At 33.0% G+C, this 17,132-nt stretch overlaps 1 protein-coding gene across 18 annotated transcripts in view; it reads right to left on the minus strand.

Annotated features, from left to right (window-relative positions):
- The window catches only part of LOC133838047 (dystrophin), a 169,987-nt gene that overhangs the window by 147,137 nt on the left and 5,718 nt on the right, over positions 1–17,132 (minus strand). For all 18 annotated transcript variants that reach the window (XR_009893905.1, XR_009893906.1, XM_062268987.1 and 15 more), the window contains exon 2: positions 647–801. Coding sequence is in view for 16 of the 18 variants with exons in the window: in XM_062268987.1 (XP_062124971.1) it covers positions 647–801 (155 nt within the window). In the remaining 2 variants the exon portion in view is untranslated. The remainder of the gene's footprint in view (positions 1–646; positions 802–17,132) is intronic.

The following is a 17,132-nucleotide window of genomic DNA, read 5'->3' on the forward strand; positions in this document are numbered from 1 at the left end:
AACGAAAACCATTTATTTTTTATGCATTGGCAAAAAGTAAAATAAAATAAATGGAAAACTCTCTCTTTTGCCAAAGCGACTGGCAAAGCGAAGCTCAAAAATTGAGTAATAAAATAAGAAAAGTTTTGCAGAAAACTGGTAGCTTTGCCATCAGGCAAGCATAAACCATGCAGGTAAATTCCCACAATGTTAAAAGTTTGAAAATTGTTGGGAGAGCTAAAGACACTGGCTGCACTTTTGTTAAGATACGAGGAGCAAAGTTAAAGCTTTAAAATAGTGGAGTGATTAAGAAAAATTAGCATAGGCTAAAGAAATTTAAAGGTTATATAGGTTGTAATATAGAAGTTGTCCCTGATAATAAAGCTAATAAAACGGAGCCTCTCTTAGGATTCTGTCCACCTAGTAAATAAATTAACTAAAAATACAGAGACGAATTATTATCACGAATTTGTATTCATATTTTTTTTGTCAAGTGAATCATAATAATAAAGTTTTTAATTGAATTGTGTCTTAATATAATATTTATTAAGTTAAATTAAGATTTAGGTATTTAGTAGTGAAAGGATTTGCAATTCTATGTACTTTTTAAGTTGTAGTCAATAGTAGGAGAATAATTAAATGAATGAAATACAAATCTTTAACTTACCAGCTGTGTTTGTGTCAGTGTGCTGAGCAGGGCCAACAGACGATGGCCATCTCGAAGGTCCAAGAACAAATCGTTCACTGGCGAGCACTGGGTATTGCTTAGATGTGAATTGATCCATTTCGTAAAAGTTTTCTTCTGTATGTGCTGTCGTTCATCTGCAATAGATGGAATTGATGGCAAATTGGTTAGAGAATTGACTGAATTGAGTTAGCTATGTTAGGCTATGCAGTTAATAGGGCCAGGCCAATCTCTGCCCACCTCGGGCTGCATCGGCCGCCTTTAATGGCATTTTGTAGGCCATGCCACACGTTGCCCCAGAAGAGAAGCACTCGTTATGAACCAGTGCACGTCCAAGGTGGTAACGTTGTGCAGTCTTGTCTTGTCTTGTCTCTCTTGTCCCATTGTCGGGCCTAGCTTCAACTCGACTCTGCTAATGAACTGAACCGAAAACGTGCCAAAATCAATTAGTATAGTCCGAGTAGATTCGAAGTCGTTGTCCAAAAGCCCCGAGTGTTTTTCCCTAGTCCCCAGTCCCAAGTTCCTCCCCTCCCCCGGTTCCATTTCATTTGTCAGTTTTGTGTGAAACTGCAATTGTTGGCCAAAACAATTTGCATGTAACGTCACTTTGCCAACGTTTTGCACACCCACAATACGAATGAGAATGCAAAATCGACTGCGACTGCGAGTGCGAGTTGCTCGTGTGGTTGCAACAAAGTTCCACTCTCCAGTCGACAAATTGAAGCTCTGATTGATGGCGGTTTTGGCTTTGCCACGCATCTTGATTGTCTTTCTAACTGACACAGACAATTACTCATTAAACCGCAGTTATTGATGATGCTTCCACTCATTGCGAAGTGAGGTGAGTGTTTATTATGTACCCGTAATTATGCAGATGTAGATTTTAGTTCAGATTAGTTCGTGTCATTAACTCACGCGATATGTTTCCCAGCCAACGAATTTAGTTGCATACAAAGTAACAAGTTTATCATTGACTTTCAATTTACATTTAAATATTTTGATTTTTTTTAACGGAAGTTAAGAAGTCTGCCTTATGTTTGTTTCAATATCATTTTTAAGAATGTTTTTCTTTAATTTCATTTAAAATTAAAAGTAAAATAACCGTATAGTCTTGTTTTTAATATTAATCATGCTCTCTTGTTAAATGTTTATATTTATCAAATAATAAGATAGACTATTTTTATCTTAAAGTAGCAACTGGGTAGTAGCAATTCATCAAAATAATTATTTCACAACAATAATTTTATTTCATTTATATGTAAATTATGTGAATTTTTTCATTTCAAACATACATACTATATGTAAAAGACTACAGAAAAGTGTTATTAATGTTTTTGGTAAATAATAATATAAATTTTTATACCCGCTACCCATAGGGTAGAAGGGTATTATAACTTTGTAAAATGTATGTAACAGGCAGAAGGAGGCATCTCCGACCCTATAAAGTATATATATTCTTGATCAGCGTCAACAGCCGAGACGATCTAGCCATGTCCGTCTGTCCGTCTGTCCGTCTGTGTGTCTGTCCGTCTGTGTGTCCGTCCGTCTGTCCGTATGAACACCTAGATCTCAGAGACTATAAGAGATAGAGCTATAATTTTTTTTCGACAGTATTTGCTATGTTTGCACGCAGATCAAGTTTGTTTCAAATTTTTGCCACGCCCACTTCCGCCCCGCAAACCAAAAAAATCGAAAAACAAGCGTAAATTTAAAGCTAGAGCTGTGAATTTTGGTATATAGTATAATTACTATAGTAGTTATGATTCCTGAAAATTTGGTTGCGATCAGATAAAAATTGTGGAAGTTATTAAAGAAATACTTTTGTATGGGCAAAAACGCCCACTTACTAGGGCTCTTAGTTGCTTTGGCCGACAATCTGGTACATTGTGCCGTCTATGGTATATTTTGAATGGTGTGCTGTATCGGTATACCAAACATACCATTTGGTATATTTTTAGTATTTTTTTTAGTATTTTCGGTATATTTTGAAAATAATACCACAATATTTTGCCCTTATTAAAAATGGGTAGCGGGTATCTCACAGTCGAGCACACTCGACTGTAACTTTCTTACTTGTTGTTATTTAATCAATGCCATTCTTTTTTGCAGTTTTGTTCATTTTGAGCTAAATAGATGTTGTCTGAAATATATTTATACTTATGAAGAAGAGAAATGCTAATAATATCTTTTTCTTTTATAGAGGAAACTATTTAGGTAATTCATCAAATAAATGCTCGCTATTAAAGCAAAGCAATTCTTACATACACAGGGGGTGCCACAGAAAACACTTTCGCTAGAATTTCACTTCAATTTCACTTGTAGGTACCACAGACCCCTTTTTACAATGGTTTCAAAAACACAGACTATTTTCTCTGTGCTTTTCCTAAAATAGTTATGAAACTTTACGTTTGTGTAAGACAATTCATTGTTATGTAAATAGTGTTTAATTTGTAATTAAACTGTGCTTAAAAAGTAAAAAAAAAAACATTCAGTGGCATGGCGAAAATCTTTCAGTGGTTTGACGTCTGATGATTTCTAAAATAACTAGTGATTGCTATGGCACCCCCTAATAGTATGGTTTGTGATATTTTGAGAATTGTGGAAATTATGAAATCTTATTTAGAATATATTTGTATTATTTGCTGTTTGAATCAAAAGCGAATGCCACTTGGCCTCGATTCCCTCGGAATACTCTTTAATTGTCAATTGCAATTTGGTGACTGCACTCTAGATAGACTTTAATATCAATCAACTTGACAATTTCTTTCGGAGATTGACGCATTCATTGCCGCAATTGGTGACAGCTCATTAAAACTGGCAACTGCAATGAATGATAATTATCTTGATATCAAAGGCAACTTTGTGCAACATGCAAGGACATGGGGATTACATTTCAATGCCAACGGCAAGAGTGATGAAAAGTATGGTGGGTCCTTTATAAGGGAAAACTCAACAACATCGAGTCTGTGGCACGTCACTCACTTGAGTGCAGTTTAATTGCCATATAAATGAAGGCAGTAGCTTTGCTGCTGTGCCAACTAATTGCTGGCATAAACTGTTAGTAAGACTGCCACCCACTTATCATACACGAACACACACACACACACGAACACACACACACATTTGAACACACCCAACCACACATTATTGATCGAGAACGACGGAATGTGGAAAGCGAGTGGAAAGTAACAAGGCTGGGCCAACAAACTGTTGCATGTGGCCGACAAATGAGGCCAACTGTAAAGTGCGTAGTCAGGACGTGAACAAGAACGTGGACCAGGCTAATATCCTTTGACATTGCACGTACAAAAGTCGTCAGTCAATGCAGCAGCAGCAACAGAAACAGCAGCAGCCAAGGAGTCTGAGCCGCAGAGACTCGCCTCTGACTGTTCATCAATTAATTACCAAGTGGACTTGGTGTCCGAGTTCCGAGTTCGAATTGAGTCAAAGTCTTTTGGCGGAAATTTTGCGTGACGTTTGCTAATTAAATGAAATTTCATTATTTGCATTAATTCGAGCTTACGAGTCTGCACAAATTAGCTTAGTTCTGTCACTCTCTCTCTCTCTTTCTCTCTCTCTTCACAGACAAACTGCAAACAAACACTCACCAAGCAAATTGCCTTTGCTGTCGACAATTAAATAAAATTTACCATACCAACAGCACAATCTATGTTGTCTGCTGTGTCAGCATCAGCTTCGCAGAGAGCATCGCAAAGGAGCATCATCATTTTCAGTGTCAATTACGGCAATTTCAGCAACAGTTGCTGCTGCTGCTGTTGCTGTTGCAACTGCAATTGTTACTGCAGTCTGCATTTTTTTTTTCTTTTTGTTTACCAGGAAATACTTTTTTGTGTGTGCCGTTTATTTGCCTCTCTTAATTTCTTGCAGTTGTTTGTTTGTCTTCCAAGCTGTTTGCCAATTGTTTTGTTTTTTCTGGGAAAACTCTTGTTCACCTGAGGTTGCATTGGTTTCGTTGACATTTGGTTTTGCTAACAGTTGGTAGCAAAGTTCGATTCGTTCAGCAAATAAGTGCTTTAAATGCTTCATCAATGTTTGGAAATTGATTTGTGGTTAAGTAGAGAAAAAAGTAATCATCTTTGTTTCTAGGTAATTGATTGATTTGCTCTTTTATTATATTTATATAATGTTGTGGTCTAAAGTTTTCCTTTGTTATTTTCCATAGCTGCTTCTATTCACAATTCATTGAATTTATGTTTTGTTTAATTACACATCTATCAATAATTTACACTTTTTCCCTAACCTTCACCCAAGTGGAACCTATTCAATGTATACTATATCCATTTGCCAGCTTCATTGTGCCGAATTTCCTCTTCACATCAGACAAACAATTGCGATATTTGTGTCAAATCAATCGACAACCTTCAAAAAGCGAAACGAATAGCGTAAAATTTGCAATTCATATTTGTCGTCGCTGCATTGTTTCATTTGAATTTCAATAACAATTTATGGCAAATTGAAAACCAAATAACATGAAACTAAGCAAAAAAAAAAAAAAAGGAATGTACAAAAAAATTCTGTATTTACTGAGCCCAAATAATAAAAGTTGTCTTGAATTGGATTCAATTGAATAACGGACAAGCTGACAGACTGATGTCATTACGATCAAATTCATTTGCGATTCTTTCTCGATTTGTCGCTTTTGTGGCTCCATTGCGATTCCATTCCCGAATACACATTCACACCAATAACACCCACACAAAGCACAGCAGCAACAGCAACAGCATCAGTTGGTTTCGATGGTAATTTTCATTGTTGTTGTCGCCTTTTTGTACATTTTTATTGCTTTCAATTATAAAACAATAAATCGACATTTTATAGCTCTCAAAGCCAGACAGCGGCATATGAAAATCATTTTCGCTGAGTTTTGAAGTACCAAAAACAACAAAAAGAATACAAGTAAAAAGGTTTTTTGGGTGTTAACCATAAAAAATATCGATTACCCGCCGTTTTGTCAGTCAATAAAAAACTGAAGATAAAAGCGTCTCCTGACGAGCAAAGTGTTGTTTTTTAATTGATTTGAGGTATTAGGTTTATAACAAATTCAATTTGACGCAATCTTTTGTATTCCTCGAATGTCTAAAGCGTTGCGGACTCAAATTGTTTGATTGCGAGCATGACATTGAATTGAAAAGGTGAATGTATATTTTTAGCATGCCCTTTCGGTGAATTTTATTTTTAAGCAAGAGAAGTGGAAGCAAGCTGAAGCACATAAATAGTCAAAACAACTTCATGATTAACCATTGTAAGTACTTCAAAAATATGAAATAATTTACCGAATTACTACAGAATTATAATTGGTAAATATTTGCTCTATTTGGGAATATAAATTTGAAATGTTTTGAATGTTAATTTTAATCGTAAGTATAAGGAACTCAAAACAAATGAATAGTCAAAACAACTTCACGATTAACACTTTATAAATTACATAAAAATAAAGAAAAAAAAATACAAACAATAGAAATTCATTGAAAGTGCTTGGTATTCACTCTAATTCGCAATTAAAATTTTGACTCTTATGAAAATTATTTTTAATTATAAGTCGAAAAAACTTGAATAGTTCTCTGGAACAATTAAATATTCAACACAACTTTAAAATTAATTATTGGATACATATGATTAGCTTGTAATTATACATAAATAATAATAGCTTGAAATCATTTTCAAATATGAGAAGTGAAAAAACTTGAAGCAATTTATTAGTCAACATGAACTAACTATTTTATAAAAGTAATAAAAAAGATAATTAATTGGACAAATTAAATATTGAATTTTGCGCTGAGTTGAATTTTACTTTTAATAATAAGAAATGGAAGTCAGTTAAAAGCTTGTTTAAGGCTCAATTAAGTTTAAAATAACTACTCAATAAGTAACAAAAATGAATACAAAATAAAGGGTAAATATTTTTAATTTGTTCTAAATTATTTTGAATTTTATTTTTTAGACACAGAAAGTAAGTTTTAAGACTCGTAGAATACTACTTTAACTTTAAATTTATCTATTAATAATAGATATATATATATATTCTTACTTAAATTGCAGTAGACATTTATTTTTAATCAATAGAAGTGAAAACTTTAGTAATCTGTCTGCAGAAAGAATGTCAAAATTGTAATCCCTTAAACTACTTTGCAGCTTTAAGATTAAGAGCATTTCAATAATCCATAATCTATTGCTTGGAGGGGGAGCCAAAACATCAATATATAAAAAGACAAAACAAAACAATACAGGAGAAAAGTGATGTTTATATATAGAAATAAAATGTAAACAAAAATACAGCAAGGCGCTACAATTTGTTTATTATTGAACAAGCGTTTGGCATTTGCCATTGCTCCGATCCGGAATCCGGATCCCTCGCCTTTGGGTCAACACAAGACTCACGCACAGTTCGTTCTCAACAACAACAACAACAACAAAACCAACAACAACAACTGGGACAAAAACAACAACAGCAACTGCTGCATACTTGGGGAGACTACCGTAACAAATATTTATTTATTATGTACGTATTGTATGTTTGTATTGGTGCCTCAGCGTGTACTTGTATATGTGTGTCACGCACAGAGCGCCAAGAAAAATCCAAAAAGGTGAAGGAACTCGTAGTGTGGCTTTGAAAACTGATAAGCGTCTGACTAGCTATCTATCCCCATACACACATACACTAAGTACGAGTATTATTATCAGCCTTACGATTTAAATGAGTGAGCACTAGAGAAGCCAAAGCATGGGATTGGGCTATTCGTTCCGATTCGTTAATTATTCAACAATAATATCAAGACCAAATTGAAATTCCGGTCGGGCAAAAAACACAACAAAAAAGTAAAAACAACAACAATAAAAGTAAAATGAGAGCATGATTTATGAGCATGATATAATACTCTGTGTACCTTGTGTACATAAGGTACAGTAAAGACTCCCTAACTTACTAACGAGCTATTGTAAAATTAATAAACATTTACCCTCCAGCAACTGGCGAGTATCTTAAGCAAATTTAAGGTTTTTTTTCTGATAGCACAATCAAGGGAAGAATAAGATAAATTCCTCAAAATATATTATATTAAAGAACTTTTACATTTTGTTGTAAATATGTCAAAAGTTAACTAAACTAAATTACCAACTAAAGGTGTTTAAAAAGCTTTTCTTAAATATGTTATTTCTGCTAGTCTTAGAATAGACACATGCTTACTTGAATGGCCAAAAAAAATGTTTGTGGCTAGCTAAACGGAATGTATATGACGGATGAAAGCAATACGAAGATAAGAAAATATGAACTAAAGTTTAAAATGTGCTTGGAGTGAGTTTTCCTTGAACTACATAGATTCCTTGTAGCATTCTATGAAGGACCGGGTATATGAAGTTATTACAAACAACGGAGGCAATACTCAGTACTAAAATTATTATTTTTTATTTCTAATGAATCAAATATTAACACCAACTAAAAATTGAAATAAAAAATAATAATTTTTCTTATAAGAAATAAAAAAGCAACTAAAGTTACTCAAAATAAAATGTTTGAAAACCATAATTTTGTTATACTTGAATAATCATTTGAATTAATTAATTAAATAATCATTAAATAACAAATATTTCTGCATATCAACTTCATTTCAATTCTCATTAAAAGCAAAAATTTTAAAAACACTTCTAACCCAAGACCAACTGTGTCTAAAAGATGTTTTCTAAATATAATAAATATATTATTTCTTCTTTCCATAGATATAATTAAGTTTGGTGATTAAAATGATTCTCTTCAATATTTTATTTTTGTTTCGTATTATAATAGATTTTATTATCATACAACTAAACTTAACTTAACTAAATTACCAATATATTATGGTATTATCTGCTCTTGGCAGCAATTACTGCACTTCCAAGTTGCTGACGTCAAAAACGCCATAAATCGGGTGAAACTTAACATAAAAGAAAATAAAGAAAAAATTGCAAAAATATGCGTAATGAATACTCTTTACTTTGGAGCAAGCTAAAGTATGATGATGAGATGCACAGTTTGTCAAAAAAACAAAGAATTGGAGCAAACTTTTTCGTGTTAAAATTTTATTTTCAGGTTTCTGGTTGTTCAACTTTTGCTAAGTTATTTTAACAGCCGTTGAGGCGCGTTTGGGGTTTGGGGTTTGGGGTTAGGGTGGAGCTGTGGGTTGAGTTCCCTGTACGCATCAGTGACTTTGTTGCCATGACTTTATAATGACAATACCATAAAGCCGGCTCGACTCAACTCAACTCAACTCGACTCGACTCAGCATTGTCTGTGTGACCCCAGGCAGCTTCAATTTTAATTGCCAGTTGTCGCTGGGCTTTTACAGCCCATATGGGAAATGCAGTCTCAGCAACAAGACCAACACCAACATCAACAGCAAGAGCAACAGCAAGAGCAACAGCAAGAGGCAACAACATCACTGCCAACACCAACACCAACATGATCAACATTTTCCATTTCATTCATAATACTGAGACTAAAACATTTTTATTGTTCTACTTACATACAAACGAACAACGTGTACTAAATTGTCTGCTGGAATGTGCTTTTTATACCCTGGCTCTAAAAGGGGGTATCATAAATTTATTATAAACTGACTGAAGGCGACAAGCTAACTCGCATATTCACTTAGTTGCTTTAATCATTTTTGGTGTTTGATGATATATTTATTTTTTAATTTATTAAAATTCGCAGAGAGTATTACTTGAAATACAGATTTTTTAATTTATTAAAGTTCTTTGAAATATAAATTTATTAAAATTATGTAAACTGTTTTCTTTGTAGTACAATTTTTTTAATGGATTACAATTCTTTCAATGGTTTCTTGAAATTCCCAAAAATAACTTTATAGGATATCTACCTTTATATCATGCTTTTATATTAAAACAATTTCAGTTCAAATGAACACTTACAAATGGAATTTGTTAAACTGGTTATTGAACATATGTACAAACCGTGTTTGAATATTTCATAACAATGACATAATAAATATAATAAAAAGAACAGATTGAAGCATCTGGTGTTCAGGGTGTCTCTCACTTGAATTGGAAACTATTTCCAGGGTATATGCTGGTCTAGTAATTTCACCCACCCACTTCATTTTTTTATCAGACTTATTGCCTTTGTATATTTCGATTACCGGCACTTTTGTATCGTTTTGTACGTGACGCCTTCTTCAATACGTCGCATGTGACACGCATTTCGATAGTTGAGTTTGTTTTTTGCTCCCTTCATTATTTGTTCTCGCTCTTTCCTGACTTTTTTATTTTTTGCGTTATTTTTAGGAAATATTTTGTATGTACATATATTATTGTTTACTGTTTTATGCACTCAATTGAGTTTTTATTTATTTTCAGTTTCTGGCGAATCGAAGATTACATTTCCTCGCCAATGTATTATTCAATTTGGGATGTGACGAAGCCTGAATTAAATATGTGAAAGACGTTGCTGAAGGAAATTAAAGCTGAGAGCTTTTGCTCTAGTTTTTAAATTATATAAAAACAAATAAAACTCTAGTATAACTGAATAAATGTATGGTATTCAGTTCTCTGCCGAAAATTATAAATACCACGCCATGCTCTCAATTTTCATTTATTTATTTTCTTCTACAAAATTTATACACCTATTTACCAAACAGCGAATTCTGATTTATCAGCAATGTTTTGCAAATTGCGATTGCTAGCGCACTTGATAATAATAAATGTGCAAAGAACCGTGCCAATTTGAATTTAAAATACATTTCCGTTTATTTGAGAGAGACAAACACAATTTCTTCCACAATTTAAAAATCAGAGCGTACATTCAGAGTGGCGCTCATTTGGAGCTCGTGTATTGCCTGTTAATGGCCACAAAGTTCCCATATTAAGAGACAGGCAATTGAACAAGCAACAACAAATTAAATGCATCATTCAAGCAAACATTTGAGGCAACTTTGGCCCGCATAAATTAGTATACTGACTGCATTTCAATATGTTTTCCAAAAAGAAAAAAAACACAAAAACACCGTAAAACGAAATACACAAAAAATGTCAGAAGATCATGGGAAAACCTGTTCCAAGCAAACGAGACCAGAGACCAGAGACCGGGGACCGGAGGCCAGAGAGCTCAACCAGCATATCCAACACTTTCAGAGTGCTTCTTGACGTACCGAATATGCTGCCAAAGGCTTATCAACGTGGGGGACAAACAAGACCCGAGTCATGTTTATGTCTATAACCAGCTACAGCCAAAAGCCAAAGTCAAAGCCCCCACAATGGGCCAGCAACCACCTCAATCTCCACCTCCACCATTGCGTCGACGTCATTGTTTGGCAGCGGCTTTTGGACGCCTGTCGCTTAGCTGTTTGGTCTCTCCGTCTGTCCGTCTGTCCGTCCGTCCGTCTGTCTGTCCGTCCGTCCGTTCGTCTGTTGTTGGTTGTTTCGCTGGCCGAACTCTTTGCACTCCGTGCAAGCGGAAGTTTTAACTCATTTTTGTTGTTTTACAAATATGACTTTTTTTATAGCTCAACCACAGCTCCGCTGTTCGGTCAACACTTTGGGCAACACTTCCGACATTCGGTGTTCGCTGGATTTGCATAGACTGCCGGATGGGCAGCACCTCAAATTAGCATGCAACGTTACATTGCGGAGAGTGTGACAATATTATTATTAATTTTGCGTAACTACCGCTCTCTAAATACAGTTATTTCATTACAACTTTACTGCAGCTGTAATTTGAAATGGTTATTTTCTATGTATTTTAATTATATCAATTAGATTCGCTAAGAACTCAAAATGATTTCATTCATTACATTTTTTATTTTACATTTGTTGTTTTTTCTTTTATTTATTTTTTGGACGAAAAGATCCATATATAATATTACTCATTTAATTGTCGTTAGGAATTTTATAAAAGTAATAATAATACACATCAATTATCCAAATAGAGTTCATGTTAATTTTGTGTTTTTTCAAGGTCAGCTATATTCAATTTTATAAAAATAATGTATGTGTATGCGTAAATAAAATAATAAACGAAATTTTGAAGCTAGTCTCTTTTAAGTTATTAAAGAAATACTTTTGTATGGATAAAAACGCCTTTTGCAATAGCCTTTTTTGCTTTTGCTGGAAATCTGATTTTTTAAACTTTATGGTATATTATGAAATATAACATTCGGTATTTTCAGTATTTGGAATATTTTAAAATTAATACCACACAGTTTTGATTTTATTCACAATGGGTAGCGAGTATCTCTTAATAGTTTTTAATGATAATAATAACAATTTATTTCATACTAAAAAAGGTTTTTACATTTGTTAAATAATGCAATTATATTTAAGTTTGAAGATCATCTCGACTTTAATAAATATAAAAGCATTAGCAATCATATGCATTTAATTCTCAAAGATCCATATATAATATTACTCATTTAATTGTGGTTTTTATTTTAATTGATTTTAATTATTTGTATACAGCATTTGACTATAGTATACAATTTATTTTTCAATAATAGTACCCATACACTTTTTGTAAGACAATAAATTCAATTTATTAGGCATTAATTTCTCTTTCAAGTTCAAAGTTACAAACAGCTTTACACTTTATTTAACTTCAAATCAACTTTAATCAACATAAAAGCACTATTTATATATCTTAAAATTTTTGTTTATTATATTTATAATTTTCGTCCCCGCTATTAAATGGCTTTTACCGCTCCGGCAAGTAGCTTGATTTGTGACTTTATGTACTCCATGCACTTTAGAGTCTATCTATAAATATTCATTAAATTATTTTAGCCATATCTTGGCCAACGGCCCACTCTAAACACTTTACGCCTTATTAACTTTCGGCTTAGTCGACGTTGCCTTGTGGTTTTCTTCAAAATTGATTACAAATCCACTTAGGCGGCGAGTTTTTTCGTTGAGCTGACAAAATACCGCGACTGCTGCTTAAATTTTACGCATTCATTAATGTTTCGGATAATTGAATTTACTTATCGTGAAATTCATTCATTCATGCAGCCAAGCAACGAAAACACCAACATCAACAACAAAATGAAGTATTGGCAAATGCTTACGACAAACTGCGATAGTGATGACACGACTGGGGAATCTACAATTAAGTAGAAGCAGCAAAGACAAGAAAAAAAAAAGAGTCAACGATTTGGCAATTGACCATAAACTGGTTGCTGGCTTAAACACAGACAGCAAGAACATATATTCGTAATAGCCAGGAAGCAGGCTGCAGATGTCTTTTTGCTAATTTTAGTAATTGAAGAGAGATTGCACACAGAATTATTGGAAAAGTGCAGGTTCTATTATCTGGGAATTTGTGTAATTGGAAGAGAGAGAGAAAATTAGAGTTTGTCAGGAAAATCTAAACAAAACTGAACTGAAAATAAAATAGTTTAATGTTGATTTGTTGAAATTAAGAAGATTTCATAAATGGGAATTATTTGTTATGTATATAAATTAATTTCATGTTAAAATGCATTCGCCATTTGCTTAAAAAAGTATTAGTTGGAAAAACTAAATTAACGTATTGTAAAAAAAGAAGAACGAAAACTAAATGAAATCTCACATTAAAATTTATCGACATTTTGTAGCGATTTTGGAAATGGAAAAAGACTCTTGTATATTATGTATTAGAAAAGCGCAGACTGGGGTAAATTGAACGTTCAAGTGTATTTACCATTTACGTTCAAAGAAAAGTAGAATTTCTCTGGAAGGACTAATCTAAATAACGTATTGTAGAAAGAAAAGAATGAAATAAAACTCTTATTTAAGCTAATTCCATCTTTATATTATTTTTTGTAGAAATTAAATATAATTTATAAATAGGAATAACACAATATTCTATGTTATATATAAGAAAAGCACAGACTGACAAAAAGTATTAAATTAAAGAAATATTAAATGAGAATAGAACAACAAAAATTAAACTCAAATTCCATTTACTTGCATTTTGCTATTATATTTGTGTATAAATTCAAAAGATTTCAGAACAATAACACACTCTTCTACGTTAGATATAAGAAAATCGCAGATTCTGACAAGACTAAACTAAAGAAAGTATTGAAAGAGATTAGGGCAAAAACATACACTCTTATTCCATTTAATTGCATTTTGCCATTATATGTGTGTATAAATTTAAGGAGGCTACAGAAATGGGAACACACTTTGCTATGTTATGTATACGAAAAGTGCAGACTCTGGTTACTTGAATGTTCAAGTGTATTTGCCATTTACTTTGGCCATGCGTTGCCTCTCCTAGGCCTTATTAAAGCCCACTTAGGCCGAATGGCTCTTTAGTTGCCGCGAGGACTTGCACTTGACTGGGCTAGACCAGGTTGCTGACTACGACTACGACTACGACTGAGATGACTGCGACTGCGACTCCATCTGCCCATTTTGTCTGCTTATTGCTCATTTTTATTTTCATTACATGTGCGCTTCATTTTTGTATCCCGCAACACACACACACACACTTACAACACTCTCTGTCGCTCCCCTTTTAAGCCGCACTTTAATTGATAGGGCTTTAACTTTTTGTAGCTATTGCCGTAACATTTCCCAACGGAGCGTGAGAATACGCTTCAGTCATGTGTTATTAATTTATACGACAACTTATACTCGCAAAATTATTGGACAAACAAACTGAAGAGACAAACGGACACACATACACATAGAGCTAAAGTAGAGTTAAAAGATACAGAAGCCCGCTTGTCATTTAATTCGTGACAATTAACAGAATTTGTTTGTTGTTTTTGTACTACGATGTCTTTCAATTTCAAAGGAGCAGCAGAATCGACTCAAATGTTGACCCTGGCCATGGCTTCTCCCTTCCAATTCCAAGTTGTTCTGTTTATTTACTCAGTCTCTCTCTCTTGAGACAAGTTTTCGAGTCTGTTTCATGGCTATTATCGATTTATTAATTTCGTTATTGTCACACTTTCGATGCGTAATAAAAAAAAAGAACAACAACTATGACTATTATTTATTTATAGTTGTTAGACAGGGAATTTTATCGTTTAATCGGTGTCCAAATATTCAATGATTGCCTCTAGATGTACAACTAATAGTTTAGTGGCAACATAAATATATCTGCATGTTTCTATTGTTTTCAATTTGGCAATTTTTTCGGATAATTGCTATCCGCTATCAACGCACAAAAATTTCATAAATAAAAACATCAATTAAATTATTGAACAATTTTTATACACGAAATGAAAAAGCAATATATATAAAACCAATAAATTGGCAAATTTATTAAAGATTAAATTTGCGGCCATTTAATTGGTCGATATTAATTAAAGTTTTCTTCAATTTTTCATTTTAGATGCTCACCAATTGTCATGCTACATAAATTTAATATTTTGAAAGTTCTTTCAATATCAAACTTATTTGGGAAAAGAACAATTGCTTCTCTAATATCACAAGTTATTTGACGTTGTATTAATTGAAGAATTCTTTAAATTTATATATAAGTAATTGCAATGCTATAAACAATAAATATTATTGTGTTCATTTAGCATCTAACTTGTATAGAGAAAAGAAAAGATGTTTCTTTTAATTTCGCATTTCATAAAATATTTTTGGATTTTTTAAATTGTATGTTATATGTTGATAATAAAGTTGCTATACAATTTTACTGTGAAAAAAGTTATATTAACTTATTTAGAGATAAGTTACAATATATATTTTTAACTGTTTAAATTATGATACATTAAAAATTGTCATATTAGTTGCTCAACATTTGACAGGCTAAACAAATTTATGCCAAATGCGAAATGCCGAAAGTTATTTCCATAAAAAAAACTTATTTAAAGAACAGAGCAGATGTTTCTCTTAATTCTGCAAGTTAAATTATCTTTCTTCAGTTATATAAATTATGTTATTCAAAAGGAATGCCAACTTTGACTTTCGCGTGCTTTGAAGCCACATGTGTTCGATGGTCGATCCCCCCGGCTCAATCTTGACTTCAGCATGAACCCAATCAATCTGTACGCCCCACAAGTTAAAATATACAAACTACAGCAGCAGCAGCAACAGCAACAGTTGAGATACCCTCAATACACACGTATAAAATCAATTCATAACTCAAACAGTGTTATCAGTCACATTGATCGATGTGGCGTGCAACGAAGCAAAAAATACAGAAAACTAAGAAAACGAAATAAGAAATAAAAATGGAAAATATGAGCAGAAAAGAGAAAGGGCACTTTGAATGGAGAGTGGAGAACGGAGAGTAGAGTGAGGTTTAAGTCAGATACATCAGATGGATGCATGCTATATGCACGTTAGCGATCAGTTTTCCCACTGCAGTCGATGATTTGTAACGCTTCAATGCGGTTTATCATGTTTGTCTTGGCGTCGGAGACAAAACTGCGAGAGTCAAAGTCGGTTTGAAGTTGAATGGAACACAAACAGCATTTATGGTCAAGTGAGTTTGCAAACATTTCACTCACTTTGAGATGCCTTCAAACTTGAGCTTGAGCTTCACTACATCTTTTTTTGCTTTATTGCTTTTACTGTTGTCTGTTGCCTGTTGTCGTTGTTGATAACTTGGCCCGCAATGTTTGGCCATTCAATTTGCCTTATTGGGTACGCAAACTTTCTAATTAGACATTGTTGATGGAAACTGTCTGCGGCATTCAGTCACTCAGTCAGTCAAGCAGTCAAGCAGCCTCTTTTCTATGTGGGGGAGAACGTTCGTTTTCAATTTGCGATAATACTTATTGATGCCAGTTGACAGTCGACTCGAATGTTTATTTTTAGTTGCGAGACTTACGAGTCGAGTAATAACAATAGCTACAACAACTTGTCAGGTGCTTATACAATTCTCAATTATCAAGTATTCTACAGCTGTGTATTAGTTTATACTAGATACCTTCAAGTGACTGCGTTTCAACTGTGTTATGAATCGTCACGTAGTACAGACTCTTGAGAAAACTCAAGTTGATCTCATCTAAGTTTCTAACATATATCTATAGGGAAAAGCCTGTAGATGATATGACTCAGCTATGTGTGAAGATATGGCGTACAGCTGAATATAAAAATGTATTGATAGAGAACATTTTCAAGGTGAGATAAGATGATAAATTATAATAAATATGAGAGCTAATCCAATACATTTTGTAATATGTATTATTGCAAATATTTTAAACTCGAAGAATATTTGACTTTAATTTCGAAATAAACCATTCTTCTCAAAATGATTTTTTAACGCGGCAATTTAGTCAAAAATTTATATGATAAATTGTAAATATATGTAAGATTTTATTCCAAATTGAACCCCAAATAAATTGTAAATATATGTAAGATATTATTCCAAATTGAGCCTTAAATTTTAAAATGAATAAGAGTAGAGTAGAGTAAATAAGTGTTATTTTTCACATAATAAATTTAACGTGTGACCAATTTGCAAATTAAATTATAAATTAATATAAATATTTATATCAACTATACTTATACTAGA

This window comes from Drosophila sulfurigaster, chromosome 2R, assembly GCF_023558435.1.
Source record: "Drosophila sulfurigaster albostrigata strain 15112-1811.04 chromosome 2R, ASM2355843v2, whole genome shotgun sequence".
Lineage (NCBI taxonomy): Eukaryota > Metazoa > Arthropoda > Insecta > Diptera > Drosophilidae > Drosophila > Drosophila sulfurigaster.